Source organism: Rhinatrema bivittatum, chromosome 3 (assembly GCF_901001135.1).
Source record: "Rhinatrema bivittatum chromosome 3, aRhiBiv1.1, whole genome shotgun sequence".
In the NCBI taxonomy this organism is placed as follows: Eukaryota; Metazoa; Chordata; class Amphibia; order Gymnophiona; family Rhinatrematidae; genus Rhinatrema; species Rhinatrema bivittatum.
The window spans coordinates 272,326,719-272,340,297 of record NC_042617.1 but is presented as its reverse complement, the minus strand read 5'-3'; the positions used below and the strand labels follow the sequence as shown (position 1 = coordinate 272,340,297).

General features: G+C 45.7%; 1 protein-coding gene across 1 annotated transcript in view; it reads right to left on the bottom strand.

The window, feature by feature from the left end:
• CCDC65 (coiled-coil domain containing 65) overlaps window positions 1–13,579 on the bottom strand; it is a 53,089-nt gene that overhangs the window by 14,947 nt on the left and 24,563 nt on the right. The window contains exon 5 of the mRNA XM_029594635.1: window positions 1,368–1,506. Within this exon, the coding sequence (XP_029450495.1) occupies window positions 1,368–1,506 (139 nt within the window). The remainder of the gene's footprint in view (window positions 1–1,367; window positions 1,507–13,579) is intronic.

The following is a 13,579-nucleotide window of genomic DNA, read 5'->3' as shown; positions in this document are numbered from 1 at the left end:
GGAACATTGTCATATTACATTCAGAAAAAAATTAAAAACATGGCTGTTCGCCCAAGCATATCCTTGAAGAAGCCTCATGGTAACCCACACGGACCAACACCCCACAGTTGCATCCTCTTTCCGCCGCACAAAGGAACTGTTTTTCTGCTAACTGTGCTCTCATATAACTTGCCTAATTGACTCCACTGTGTAAATTGTATATAATTCTTACCATGTAAGCAATTACTCTCTGCTTACATGCACTGCTCTCCAGTTAGAAATTGTTAATCTATCCCTTTTTTCTAACAGCCTTGTTCCACATTCCCTGTTGTAATGTAACTTTTCGCTTTCAGTGTTAACTGGTTACCCCCTAGTTTATTGTAAACCGGTACGATAAGACCTGGTCTCGAGCATCGGTATATTAAAAGAATTTAAATAAATAAATAAATAAATAACATCCTGCTGCCTGGGAGAACACTTGTTACAGGTAAACAACTCTGCTTTCCCAGCACCATTCTCTTTTCTCCTCTCTCCCTTCCTTGTTCTTTTTTTTTTTTTTCAATTTAAATTTTGTGTCTCACATACTTATTACGTAACAAATAAAAAAGACATACCCTTCTTTAATATAAGTATGGCACTACACAGTATAACATTTTCTCCTTCATATAATACTCTGAAACCCGAATCCCTCCCTCCCAGCCCCCATCTCAATACTTAAATTAATCAAAATCAATGGTCTCCCTACCTTGTTCTTTATAAACATGTTATTTAATTTAACAAACACCACAGTTTCTTGACAAATTTCCATATCAATTAAATATTATCAGATCCGAACACACAAACATTTGTATTTAAAATGTTTGAAATTATTTTGCCTTTTGACTCTGAATCATTTAAAAACCTCTCTAACATGTGTGGATTTCATGGGGATCATTCTTTGTTCCTCAGTTTTATCACTGAATGTGTATATATAGATAATGTGTATGTGTCATTTAGTTCACTGAATGAAGCTATTTCCCCTTCCCTCCAGAACTGTCATACTGTATATGCCTTAACCCACTCTACTGCTACTTTCACATATTTAAGAAGAGCGAGCAGTAAAATACCTTTGGGTTCTTAGCAAGAGGGGGTACAGGAAACACCACCTCCTCAGGCACTCTGAGAAATTTACACAATGATTGCCAAATCTGTATGGTATGTGCCATTATGGGGTTGTTTCTAAGATTTTCTAAATTGAGAAGGAATTACTGGGCAGTATCAAAAGCAGCAGTAAGCCTATACCCTCCAAGTGGTCTCTTTCTAGCTGGGCCAACAAAAGAGTGGAATCACTTCCGAGTCCTCCGAAGGGCATCTATGCAAATAAAAATCACTTGATGCTACTCAATTACCTTATTCTTGATATCATCCTTTATGCTTTCGAAGTCCTGCTTGGCTTCATAGTCATTCTCCGAGTAGTTCTGTTCCATAGCAAGAAGCACATTCTGCAGGTAGTTATTCTCAGTTGCACTCTGGTCAATGATCACTTTCCTAAAGAAACAAGAGGAAAAAATGAAACAACAACTGTGCAGATTTCTCTGCAACCTGAAGGCTGGGCTATATGTAAATTTATATATTTGCTTGTAATCTGTTTCATGTTGATTTTGGTAAAGCAAAATATAGGAAAATTGGTTCTTACCTGCTAATTTTCATTCCTGAAGTATCCCAGATCAGTTCAGACAAGTGGGTTTTGCATCCCTACCAGCAGATGGAGGCAGAGAACCAAAGACTTTGAGGCACCGCTACATAACCGAGAATGCCACCTGCAGTCCCTCAGTAATGACCTGTAACCAAGCCAGATTAGAGACCACTCCAGATATTATGTAGATGAGGGGAAAACACTTAACCCCAATGATAGAAAACCCCTGAACATAGCATAACTGCTAACAGTCCAAGGGAGAACAAAACAAGGCCATCCTCTGAAGGCTCTGAATATTTACAGTCTGACAGCTCTTCCCAGAAAGTGTGACATAAGACGGACTTGCTGCCAAGGTCTTGAAGAAGTCTACACGGAGATGGGTCTCTGGACTGATCTGGGGTACTTCAGGAAAGGAAAATTGGTTCTTAACTGCTAAGATTTGTTCCTGTAATACAGCAGATCATTCCAGACCAGTGGGTTGTGTATCCCTACCTCCATCTGTTGTACACAACCAGTGGGTTGTGTACAGCAGATGGAGTCAGAGAACAAAAACTTTGACACTGCTACATATGAGAGAGTGCCACCTGCAGTACCTCAGTATCGGCCTGTACCCAAGCCCTTGAAACTAAACTTCAACCAAGGCGGACCAATCCCTCCCAACTAACCAGAGGTCTAGGTTACCCGAAACCAACGAAACATACACCAGTAAGCCACCAGCCCTGCTGTTTAATAGAAATCCAATCATTCCTTCAGAATACTAAAAGCTCCACAGACTGTCTTTCGGAGTCAGAATGAGATGGGCCTCTGGAATGATCTGCTGTATTACAGGAATGAAAATTAGCAGGTAAGAACCAAATTTCCTTTCCTGTACATACTCAGATCATTCCAGACCAGTGGGATGTACCCAAGCCACCTTATACTGGGCGGACCTCCAAAAGACCTGCTCACAAAACACTCTCACCGCTTGACGTCTCCTCCTGCGCCCTGATATCCAAAGATAAAACTTGGTGAAAGTGTGAAGGGAAGACCAGACAGCTGCCCTACAAATCTCCTGCGGAGAAAGAAGTTGACACTCCGCCCAGGAGGCCGCCTGTGCTCTTATGGAGTGGGCTCTTAACCCCACAGGAGCCTGCTTTCCTTTAGAAATGTACACGGAAGCGATAACGTTCTGAATCCATCTAGAAATGATAGCTTTCGATGCTGTTTCCCTTCTTGGCCCCGGCAACTAAAACAAAGAGGTGGTCTGACAGTCGAAAAGCATTAGAAACCTTCAGATAGCGGAGAAGGATGTGCCGCACGTCCAACAAATGCAGCTCCCTTCTCCTGGGAGGAATCACGGGACCAGTCAGGTAAAGCTTGAAGTTCCACTGTCTGATTGACATGGAAAGAAGAGACCACTTTGGGCACGAAGGAAGAAACTGTTCAAAAGGATACCGTCCCGGTAAATTCTCAGGAAAGGGTCTCAACAGGATAAGGCTTGCAGCTCCGAAATGCTCTGTGCCGAACAGATAGCCACCAGGAACACCATCTTTAGAGTCAAATCTTTCAATGAAGCCCTCTTCAATGGGTCAAACGGTGCTTTGCATAGAGCACAGAGTACCAAATTTAAGCTCCACTCCGGGCATACTTTGCGCACTGGCGGACGCAAATGCTTCACTCCTCTAAGAAACCTGATGATATCCAGATGCGTCGTCAGTTTCTGATCCTGAGCAACATCTTGGAATGCTCCCAAAGCAGCTACCTGATCTTGAATCAAGTTAAAGGCTAAGCCCTTAACTAACCCCTACTGCAGGAAACCCAAAATCTGGGACACCCCCACAGCCACGGGACTCCGGTTCCTCTGCAAGCACCAACCTTCAAACATCTGCCAACCCCTGGCATAAGCCATCGACAAAGTAGGTCTCCTAGCCTGAATACCCTTTCAGATGTAACCTCCGCCTCTCAAAAGCCAAACCGCAAGACAGAAGTGATCAACCTGATCCGAGAATATAGGCCCCTGACGCAGAAGATGAGCTAAACGAAGAGGACCATCCTCCGCCAGACATACCAGATCCGCGAACCAGGGATGACTGGGCCACTCCGGAGCCACGAGCACCACGGACCCGTGATGCGACTATCTGCCTGAGAAGGCGGCCAACGAAAGGCCACAGGGGGAAAGACAGAGAAGAAATCCCGTGGGCCATGGACACACCAGAGCATCGAGCCCCACTGATCCGTGTTCCCTCCTTTGACTGAAAAACCGAACTGTTTTCGAGTTGGCTCAAGTCACCATCAGGTCCAACTGCTGAGTGCTCCATCTGGCGCAAATGTGATTCCACGCCTCGGAGGACAACTCCCACTCTCCGGGGTCCAAGCGCTGACGGCTGAGGAAGTCTGCTTGCACGTTTTCCATGCCGTGACATGCGACACGGTGATGCCCCCGAGATGAATCTCTGCCCAGGCGAACAAATATTGTGCTTCCAGCGTCATCACAGGGCTCCTGGTTCCCCCCCTGCCTGTTGATATATGCCACTGTGGTCGCGTTTTCAGACAAGATGTGCATCATCCAACCCCTGACTAAGGGGAGGAACACCTGAAGGGCCTGGCGAACCACCTGGGTTTCGAGTCTGTTGATGGACCAAGATTTCTCTGACATTCACCACAGGCTTTGAACAGTCTTGTCTTGACACACCGCTCCCCATCTGGAGAGGCTGGCATCCGTAGAGATGACCACCCAAGCCGGGAGGGTCCAACTCCACCCCTTTCTCCAGGTTGTGACACAACAGCCACCAAGAGAGACTGCGTCTGGGTTCCTGAAGAAGAGGCAACGGAATATGGAACTGCTCCGACACAGGGCTCCACCTGGACAACAGCGCATGTTGTAAAGGTCTCAAGTGTGCAAAAGCCCAAGGCACCAGCTATAATGTGGACACCATGGAGACCAGGACTTGGAGATAATCCCAGGCTGTTGACACCGTCAAGCGAAGAAGGCCTTTCACCTGAGTCTGTAATGTCCGCACTCTGTCGCCAGGAAGACCTTGCCCTTTTGCGTGTCGAACCACACACCTAGGTACACCAGGCATTGAGTGGGCACCAACTGGCTCTTCTGCAGATCGGTGACCCAACCAAGAGACCATAAGGTGGTCATCACTCTCTGGAGAGATCTCTCGCAGTCCTCCCAAGACTTCGCTCGGATGAGCCAATTGTCAAAATATGGATGCACCAAGATCCCTTCTTTGCATAGAGCTGCTGCCTCTACTACCATCACCTTGGTGAACGTGCAATGAGCCGTGGCCAGCCTAAAGGGAAGAGACCGAAACTGAAAATGCAGACCCAGAATCTTTGATGCCGATCAAGAATCTTTGATGGTCCTGCTGGATCGGAATGTGCAGATAAGCCTCCGTTAGATCTAAGGACGCAAGGAACTCCCCTTTGCGCACCGCCGCAAGCAAGGTTCAGAACGTTTCCATGCAGAACTTGGGAACTCGTAGGCACCGGTTCACCTTCTGCAAGTCAAGGATAGGACGAAAGAACCCTTCCTTCTTGGGAACCACGAAGTACACCAAGTACCACCCCTGGCCCTGCTCCGCAGGAGGGACTGGACAAATGGCGCTGAGATCGAGTAACCTCTGGAAAGTCGCCCACATAGCCTCTCACCTGCCACGAGAAATCACAAGAGACTCTACAAAGGCGTCCTGAACTGGAAACAAGAAATCTAGAGTGTAACTGTGCCGGACTACCTCCAAGACCCACCTGTCTGAGGTAATCTTTTCCCACGCCTTGTAAAAGCTGGATAATCTGCCTCCTACAGCTTCTACGTGGGAGTGGGGGCCCCGGCTTCTTTGGGGAGGCTTACTGCCTCCTGAGCCCTGACCTGTACCATCTCTGGGAGTCCGATGACCTCCACGAAAGGACTGCAGACGACCAGAGCCTTGCCTGGACCCAGGGGAGGAACAGGTTTACCAGAACGAAAACGCCAAGAATCCCTAAAACGAGCTCGTGAAGGAAAACCTTCTTACTTGGCTTCCTATCTTCCGGCAAGAGTAGGTTTGCTCACCGTAAACAGTGTTTTCCGTAGAGAGCAGATGAATTAGCCATGCTGTCTGGGACATCCTCCGTTCCACTAGGTGGTGGAGCTCTCAAAGCTAAACAGGTCTTTGTTAGTGAGGTGCGCCCGCTTGTATGTTCCTAGGCCACCTCAGATCTCCTCAGTTTTTTTCCACGCGACTAAGTGCACGCGGAGCTCTCTTTCTCTCCTTTTACCTCACAAATTTCTTAAAATAAAAAAAAATAATAATAATAAGAAGAAGAAATAATAAGAAATAGAAGAAGAACATAGGGGAAACAAGGAAAGCAATTGGCAGCTCCTGCATCACCTCCAACTCTTCTAAAACTTGGGGAATCAATGGGCGCAGCTCCTCCAGCTTGAACAGCTGGACAACTCGAGGGTCATCCCCCTCCTGGATTGGGAATCCATCCAAGGCCAGGTCATCTGTGTTGGGATCTCCCAGGTCTAGGGAGGATCAGATCCCAGGACCGTCCCCTGCAGGTCTTTGGGGGCCACCTGTAGCGCCCCCAAAACATCCCCGCTGGTGGCCGGGTCACTCCGTGCCTGACAGAGACCCCAGGGGCCGCAGGGGATCCTGAGAAGAACATTTGGATCCCTCGCTGGATGGGTCAGCAGACTGCTCCACTGACCTTTTAATTCCGGATCTTTGATTGGCCAAAAAGGCCTAATGAAGAAGCAGCACAAATTCAGGAGAGGAGTCCACAGGCTGCTCCTCTACCCCCCAGCGGGGACCAATCTTGATGTGGTGGTTGGGGGCCATCTATCGCTATTTTACAAGAAGTGGACCAGAATTACCTTGGATCAATGGATCCTAGAGATAATAAGAGACAGCTACGCGATAAAATTTTTTCAGCCCATCAGGGATGCTTTCATGATATCTCACTGCGGGGTGAGAGGAAGGCAGCGAGTGATTCAAGCTATGTTGGGGTGCCTTTAGGGGCTGGGCGCGATAGTTCCATTTCCGACGATGGAGCAAGACCGCAATTGGTACTCAATTTATTTTGTCGTCCCAAAGAAGGAGGGGTCCTTTCATCCCATTCTCAATCTGCAGAAGGTGAATGTATCACTGCGATTTCCCCATTTCCAGATGCAGACGTTGCCAATGTTTATAGCGCATTTTGTCAAGGAGAATTTCTGACAGCTCTAGACTTAACGGAAACCTATCTCCACATTCCCATCAGGGCGGTGTTGCGCCCGTCTGTCGCAGATGGCTGCGACCTCTCATGCTCACCTTTTTTTCTCTGCACCGTCAATCATTGGGAGAATGGCTGCCTCCGCCAACCAACGCCGACTTCCCCAGCGTCCCCGGAACAGCGTGGGCACTGCCGTCCGCCATCTTACTTCCGGTATCACCTAGGCACGCGTGCATGCGCAGGGCCTCCTTATGTCTACGTTATGGCGGGAACCTCAGGGGTGTCCCCTCCCGATGACATCAGCAACGCTAGTGTACTTATACTGACTGGCCCATTGCTAAGACGATTTGGCAAGGAGTTCTCTCGCTTGTTAAATCCGCTCTAACTTGGATCTTCTGTTCCAGACTCTTCTCCTGGCATTCGGACGCTCTGAGTACCCGCTCCTCAGGGGCTTTTCCGCATCTTCGCTATCTGCTCCTTGGAGGATCCTCCTGTCCCCCAGCAGAGATACCCGCTGCTCGGGTATCTCTGCTGGGACTTTACCACACCGAGCTAGGAGCTTGATCTTAAATGAATTACTGTGACGGGTTATCTGCACATTGGACATGTAGCCCTATGGGACAGCCTGGCATCTTATGTGAGTTCTGGCTTGCTTTTGGATGCCCAGAAGTTTATTATATGGTTTAATGGACATGAATCCAAGACAAGGGGGAGGGGCAGGGGAGGGGGGGTAGGGGAAGAGGGTCAATCGCATATATGGGGCAGAGGTTAAACCAAATGAGCTTGTCTATGCTAGTCGCTTTCATGTGTTCCCGGAGTATATAAGTGTCCATGCATCCCGGGCAGTGTGTTTTGTTTATGCTCAATAAAAATCGTTGAACCATAACACAATTTACATGACAGTCTTTAAGTAATACTTGAGGTAACCTGCAAACTAGCAGAATATAAACTAACTTTTACAATTCCCAACAAATCAATTATAAAGAAAACAACCAACAGAGAGTGGTATCAGAATTTTGTGTGGTATTTCCAGTCTCATGGGCTCTTGCACTATACAGGGCTACAACCCCTCTCTTGGTTTCAACACCATTTGTGATCACCTCATTTACCAACTCTCTGAAGGTTAGTCTTTGATTTTATTGTTATTTTTCAGTGCAAAAATGCCTCCCTAAAATTACCCGTGCTATTTTATTAAAAGATCATACACCTTATCTTACCCTTTAAACCATTAAAACATGATGTATTGCTTCGATTATACTTGGCTCTTTGAGCTATATTATCTTTATACTACTTTACCCAGATGAATTTAACGTGGAACATGAGGATTTTTTGGTTAAATGGAACCAAATCCTCAATAAATGTTCCTTAGATTTGATGCTGCTAGTTATAGAAAGAGCTAAAACACTATCAGAAACTCTACAGAAAGAACATGAACAGTTGGTTGAAAAAATCAAACTTCAAAATCTGGAAAATTTTGATAGCAAATGGAAGGAATTTCAAGATACTATCAATGATTTTACAGAAGAGTTAAAACAGTTCAAAACGAATAAATTTGTTCGGGATGAACAAGATTATAAGAAAGGGTCCATTTACTATTGGATGAATCCACAATTAAAAAGAGCATATGTGCAGAAAAAAACTTTTGAGTCCAGCTCAGAAGATTCCTCAGGAGAGGAAACATCTCGTGGACAAAACATTTCAGGAGAAAGTGGACAACCAACTACTCCTTTTACCGATTCAAAACAAGACCGCAAGGTCAGGTTTTATCCACACACCCAAGATCCACCTATAGGGCAGAGACAACAGAAACGGTGGACCCGGTCACAGGGGAAAGGGAGAGCCGTGAATCCACAGTGATTAATCTCTCCTCACGTTCTCTTTCTCAGACACAGATTCAGGTACTGCAAAAAGGCTTAACTTATGTACCCACGGTGCAATTTGACCATTTTGAGATAAATAAATTCTTTCAAAGATTCTTGAGAAATCTCCGTTTGAGATTATTTTTTGATCAACAACCACCAGGAAATGTGACTGATGAATCGGTAGTACATCCTAAATCCACGTGGTGCCCTCCAGGTAACATCGACCCGATTATACATACCTTTGCAAGGTTAGTGCAAAGGGATATAGACAATATACAAAGTAGATCTAAGAAGGGACGGTGGAATTTAACAACACAAGAGTATAGGGCTTTACAGGAAATCAAAAGAGATCCATCTGTGGTGGTCAAAAGTGCCGATAAAGGAGGGGCAGTGGTCGTGATGAACCAGGATTTCTATAAAAAAGAAGCTCTAAGACAGCTAGCGGATCAGAAGTTCTATAAAAAACTTGAAGGAGATCCTACTAATCAATTGAAGGTAATAATTGACGAGTTACTGGAAGAGGCTTTATTACAGGGCTGGATAACCAAGAGGGAGTTTCGCTTTTTAAAAGTTGATTATCCTAGGGCACCAACCTTTTATCATCTGCCTAAAATCCATAAAAATTTGGAGCAGCCGCCAGGGCGCCCAATTATTTCTTCTCGAGGTTCACTTTTGGAACCACTCTCCCAATATGTCGACACTTTTTTGAGACCACTTGTACCTACACTACCATCCTATGTACGGGATTCAGGAGATCTAATACAGTTTTTGGAGACTTTAGATGTCCCTTCAGAAGGAGTTTTCCTAGCAACAATAGACATCGTGTCTTTGTACACGAATATACCTCAAGAAGCAGCGCTAGAGGTACTCCATGCAAGTCTGTCAGCGCAAGCAACATTTACCCGACCACCTGTAGCTTTCATCATAGAATTAGCCAGTTTGGCATTGAAAACATTTTTTTTTCTTTTTGATCAGAATTATTATCAACAGGTAGGGGGTACGGCGATGGGGGCCACAATGGCCCCCAGTGTTGCAAACCTGTACGTAGGACATTTTGAGTCTAGGTGGTTAGAGATTTCACCGTACAAAAACAATATTCTAGTGTGGCGCCGTTTCATCGATGACATTTTTATAGTGTGGCACGGGACTGAGGTCCGCTTTAAAGAATTTATTACTTGGTTGAATTCTTGTGAACAAGCCTTACAGTTTACATACACTCTTGACAAAGCTTCTGTGCCTTTTTTGGACATAAAGATTTCTCTGGAGGCAAAAAAAAATTTTTTCACGATCTTTCAGAAACCTACCGATCGTAACACCATATTAGAATATTCGAGCTGTCATCCTTTAACTCTACGGAATAGCATACCTTTTGGTCAATTTTTGAGGCTCAGAAAATTATGTTCTACGATCCAAGAGTATAAAATAAAAGCAAGAGAAATGAGTCAAAGGTTTGTAGACAGGGGCTATCCATCATCTGTGATACGGAAGGCTTGCAAACGAGCAAGATGGAATCATAGAGAACAATTATTACAACCGAGGCAAAAAACATCAACCAACAGGTTGACATGTGTGTTACCCTATTCTTTGGGAGTGAATGAGGTAGTGCGGAGTATCAGGTGTCATTGGAATGTACTACAAGTACATGCAGTTTTTGAAGCACAGCCCCTGATGGCATTTAAAAGAGGATCTAGCATTAAAGATCAGGTTGTCAATTCACATTTTCAAGCAATAGTGGATAGATCTGAAGAAGTAAAGGGACATTTTCCTTGCGGGACTTGTGCGATGTGCCCATTAGCCCACTCTAATATAGATATTCCTCTAACGAAGTTGCAAAAGTTTAAACCGATTAGAGCAACTTATTGCGTTTCAAGAAATGTGATATATGCTATTTGGTGCCCTTGTGGGCTTATATATGTGGGGAAAACCACAAGATTATTAAAAACGCGTCTAATTGAACACAAGAGTGCACTGAAACGCGGTAGGATGGAAGCCCCATTAGTGCAACATTGCGTGGAAAAATCGCATGGTTTTGAAAAAGTTTACATAGCACAGTTTTGGAGAGTGTCGAGCAAAATGAGCGGGGAGGGGATTTAAATCTCTGTTTACTCCAGCGAGAACAACGATGGATTTTTAAATTGAATACCATTGCCCCTGCGGGGCTAAATAAGGAAGTTGACTGGTCGGTCTACTTGTAGCTGATAGGTTGGTTTTTTATCACTGATTCGAGTATAAAACAGCTGACATCCGGTAGAGGGAGAACGACGGCGTCTAGGCGCCATTTTTGAATAAAGGAGAATGCGGAAAGAACTTGGATACGCTGAATTGTAAGTTCCATTACATGAGTCGTGAAAAGAATTTATTAAAATAAAGAGATTACTATATTTATGTTCTTTTTCTAGAAATGGTTGAGAATGAACGATAGCCCCTGAAGCAGGCGCGAGGAGCGCGCCGAAACATTGTCAATGTCGGGCGATTCATCTGGGTAAAGTAGTATAAAGATAATATAGCTCAAAGAGCCAAGTATAATCGAAGCAATACATCATGTTTTAATGGTTTAAAGGGTAAGATAAGGTGTATGATCTTTTAATAAAATAGCACGGGTAATTTTAGGGAGGCATTTTTGCACTGAAAAATAACAATAAAATCAAAGACTAACCTTCAGAGAGTTGGTAAATGAGGTGATCACAAATGGTGTTGAAACCAAGAGAGGGGTTGTAGCCCTGTATAGGGCAAGAGCCCATGAGACTGGAAATACCACACAAAATTCTGATACCACTCTCTGTTGGTTGTTTTCTTTATAATTGATTTGTTGGGAATTGTAAAAGTTAGTTTATATTCTGCTAGTTTGCAGGTTACCTCAAGTATTACTTAAAGACTGTCATGTAAATTGTGTTATGGTTCAACGATTTTTATTGAGCATAAACAAAACACACTGCCCGGGATGCATGGACACTTATATACTCCGGGAACACATGAAAGCAACTAGCATAGACAAGCTCATTTGGTTTAACCTCTGCCCCATATATGCGATTGACCCTCTTCCCCTTCCCCCCCCCCCCAAGATTCCCCACCAGCAACCCCCCCTCCCCTGCCCCTCCCCCTTGTCTTGGATTCATGTCCGTTAAACCATATAATAAACTTCTGGGCATCCAAAAGCAAGCCAGAACTCACATAAGATGCCAGGCTGTCCCATAGGGCTACATGTCCAATGTGCAGATAACCCGTCACAGTCATTCATTTAAGATCAAACTCCTAGCTCGGTGTGGTAAAGTCCCAGCAGAGATACCCGAGCAGCGGGTATCTCTGCTGGGGGACAGGAGGATCCTCCAAGGAGCAGATAGCGAAGATGCGGAAAAGCCCCTGAGGAGCGGGTACTCAGAGCGTCCGAATGCCAGAAGAAGAGTCTGGAACAGAAGATCCAAGTTAGAGCGGATTTAACAAGCGAGAGAACTCCTTGCCAACTCGTCTTAGCAATGGGCCAGTCAGTATAAGTACACTAGCGTTGCTGATGTCATCGGGAGGGGACACCCCTGAGGTTCCCACCATAACGTAGACATAAGGAGGCCCTGCGCATGCACGCGTGCCTAGGTGATACCGGAAGTAAGATGGCGGACGGCAGTGCCCACGCTGTTCTGGGGACGCTGGGGAAGTCGGCGTTGGTTGGCGGAGGCAGCCATTCTCCCAATGATTGACGGTGCAGAGAAAAAAAGGTGAGCATGAGAGGTCGCAGCCATCTGCGACAGACGGGCGCAACACCGCCCTGATGGGAATGTGGAGATAGGTTTCCGTTAAGTCTAGAGCTGTCAGAAATTCTCCTTGACAAAATGCGCTATAAACATTGGCAACGTCTGCATCTGGAAATGGGGAAATCGCAGTGATACATTCACCTTCTGCAGATTGAGAATGGGATGAAAGGACCCCTCCTTCTTTGGGACGACAAAATAAATTGAGTACCAATTGCGGTCTTGCTCCATCGTCGGAAATAGAACTATCGCGCCCAGCCCCTAAAGGCACCCCAACGTAGCTCGAATCACTCGCTGCCTTCCTCTCACCCCGCAGTGAGATATCATGAAAGCATCCCTGATGGGCTGAAAAAATTTTATCGCGTAGCTGTCTCTTATTATCTCTAGGATCCATTGATCCAAGGTAATTCTGGTCCACTTCTTGTAAAATAGCGATAGATGGCCCCCAACCACCACATCAAGAGTGGTCCCCACTGGCCTCATTGAGAGGTCTTACCAGCCCCAGACCCCTGGCTGGAGCTCTCTCTGGGCTTTCTATAGGTCTCTTTAAAGGACTGTTGCCGTCCAGAACCCTGCCTCTGCCCCACCATTGGCACAGAACTCTTCAGGGAAGAAAAATGGCATCCTTCCCAAAAATGGGAACAAGGTAGAAAAGTCTTTCGAGCAATCCTCCTGTCCGACAGTTTATGACCCTTTGACTGTCCCAACACCTTGATCATTTGCTCCAGGTCCTCCCCAAACAACAATTTTCCCTTGAAGGGAAGATTACAGATTTGAGACTTGGACTACATATCAGCCGACCAATTTCGCAACCACAACAAACTGTGTGCAGAGATCGCCGTGACCATACTCCTAGCCGAAGTCTGGATCGAGTCATAAAGAGCATCTGCCACATAAGCAATGCAGCCTCCACTTGGGCTGCCTGGCTATCATCCACAGCTGTGGCAGAGGACTTCTGCTGAACCTTCTGGACCCAGTGCAAACACGTCCTCTGCATGAGGCTACTACAGATTGCAGCTCATAAACTCAAAGCCAAGACCTCGAGGATTCACTTCAGGTGAATCTCCAGCTTACGATCCTGCACGTCCTTTAAGGTCACCAACCCCACCATCAGGATAGTTGACCTCTGAAACTGAAGC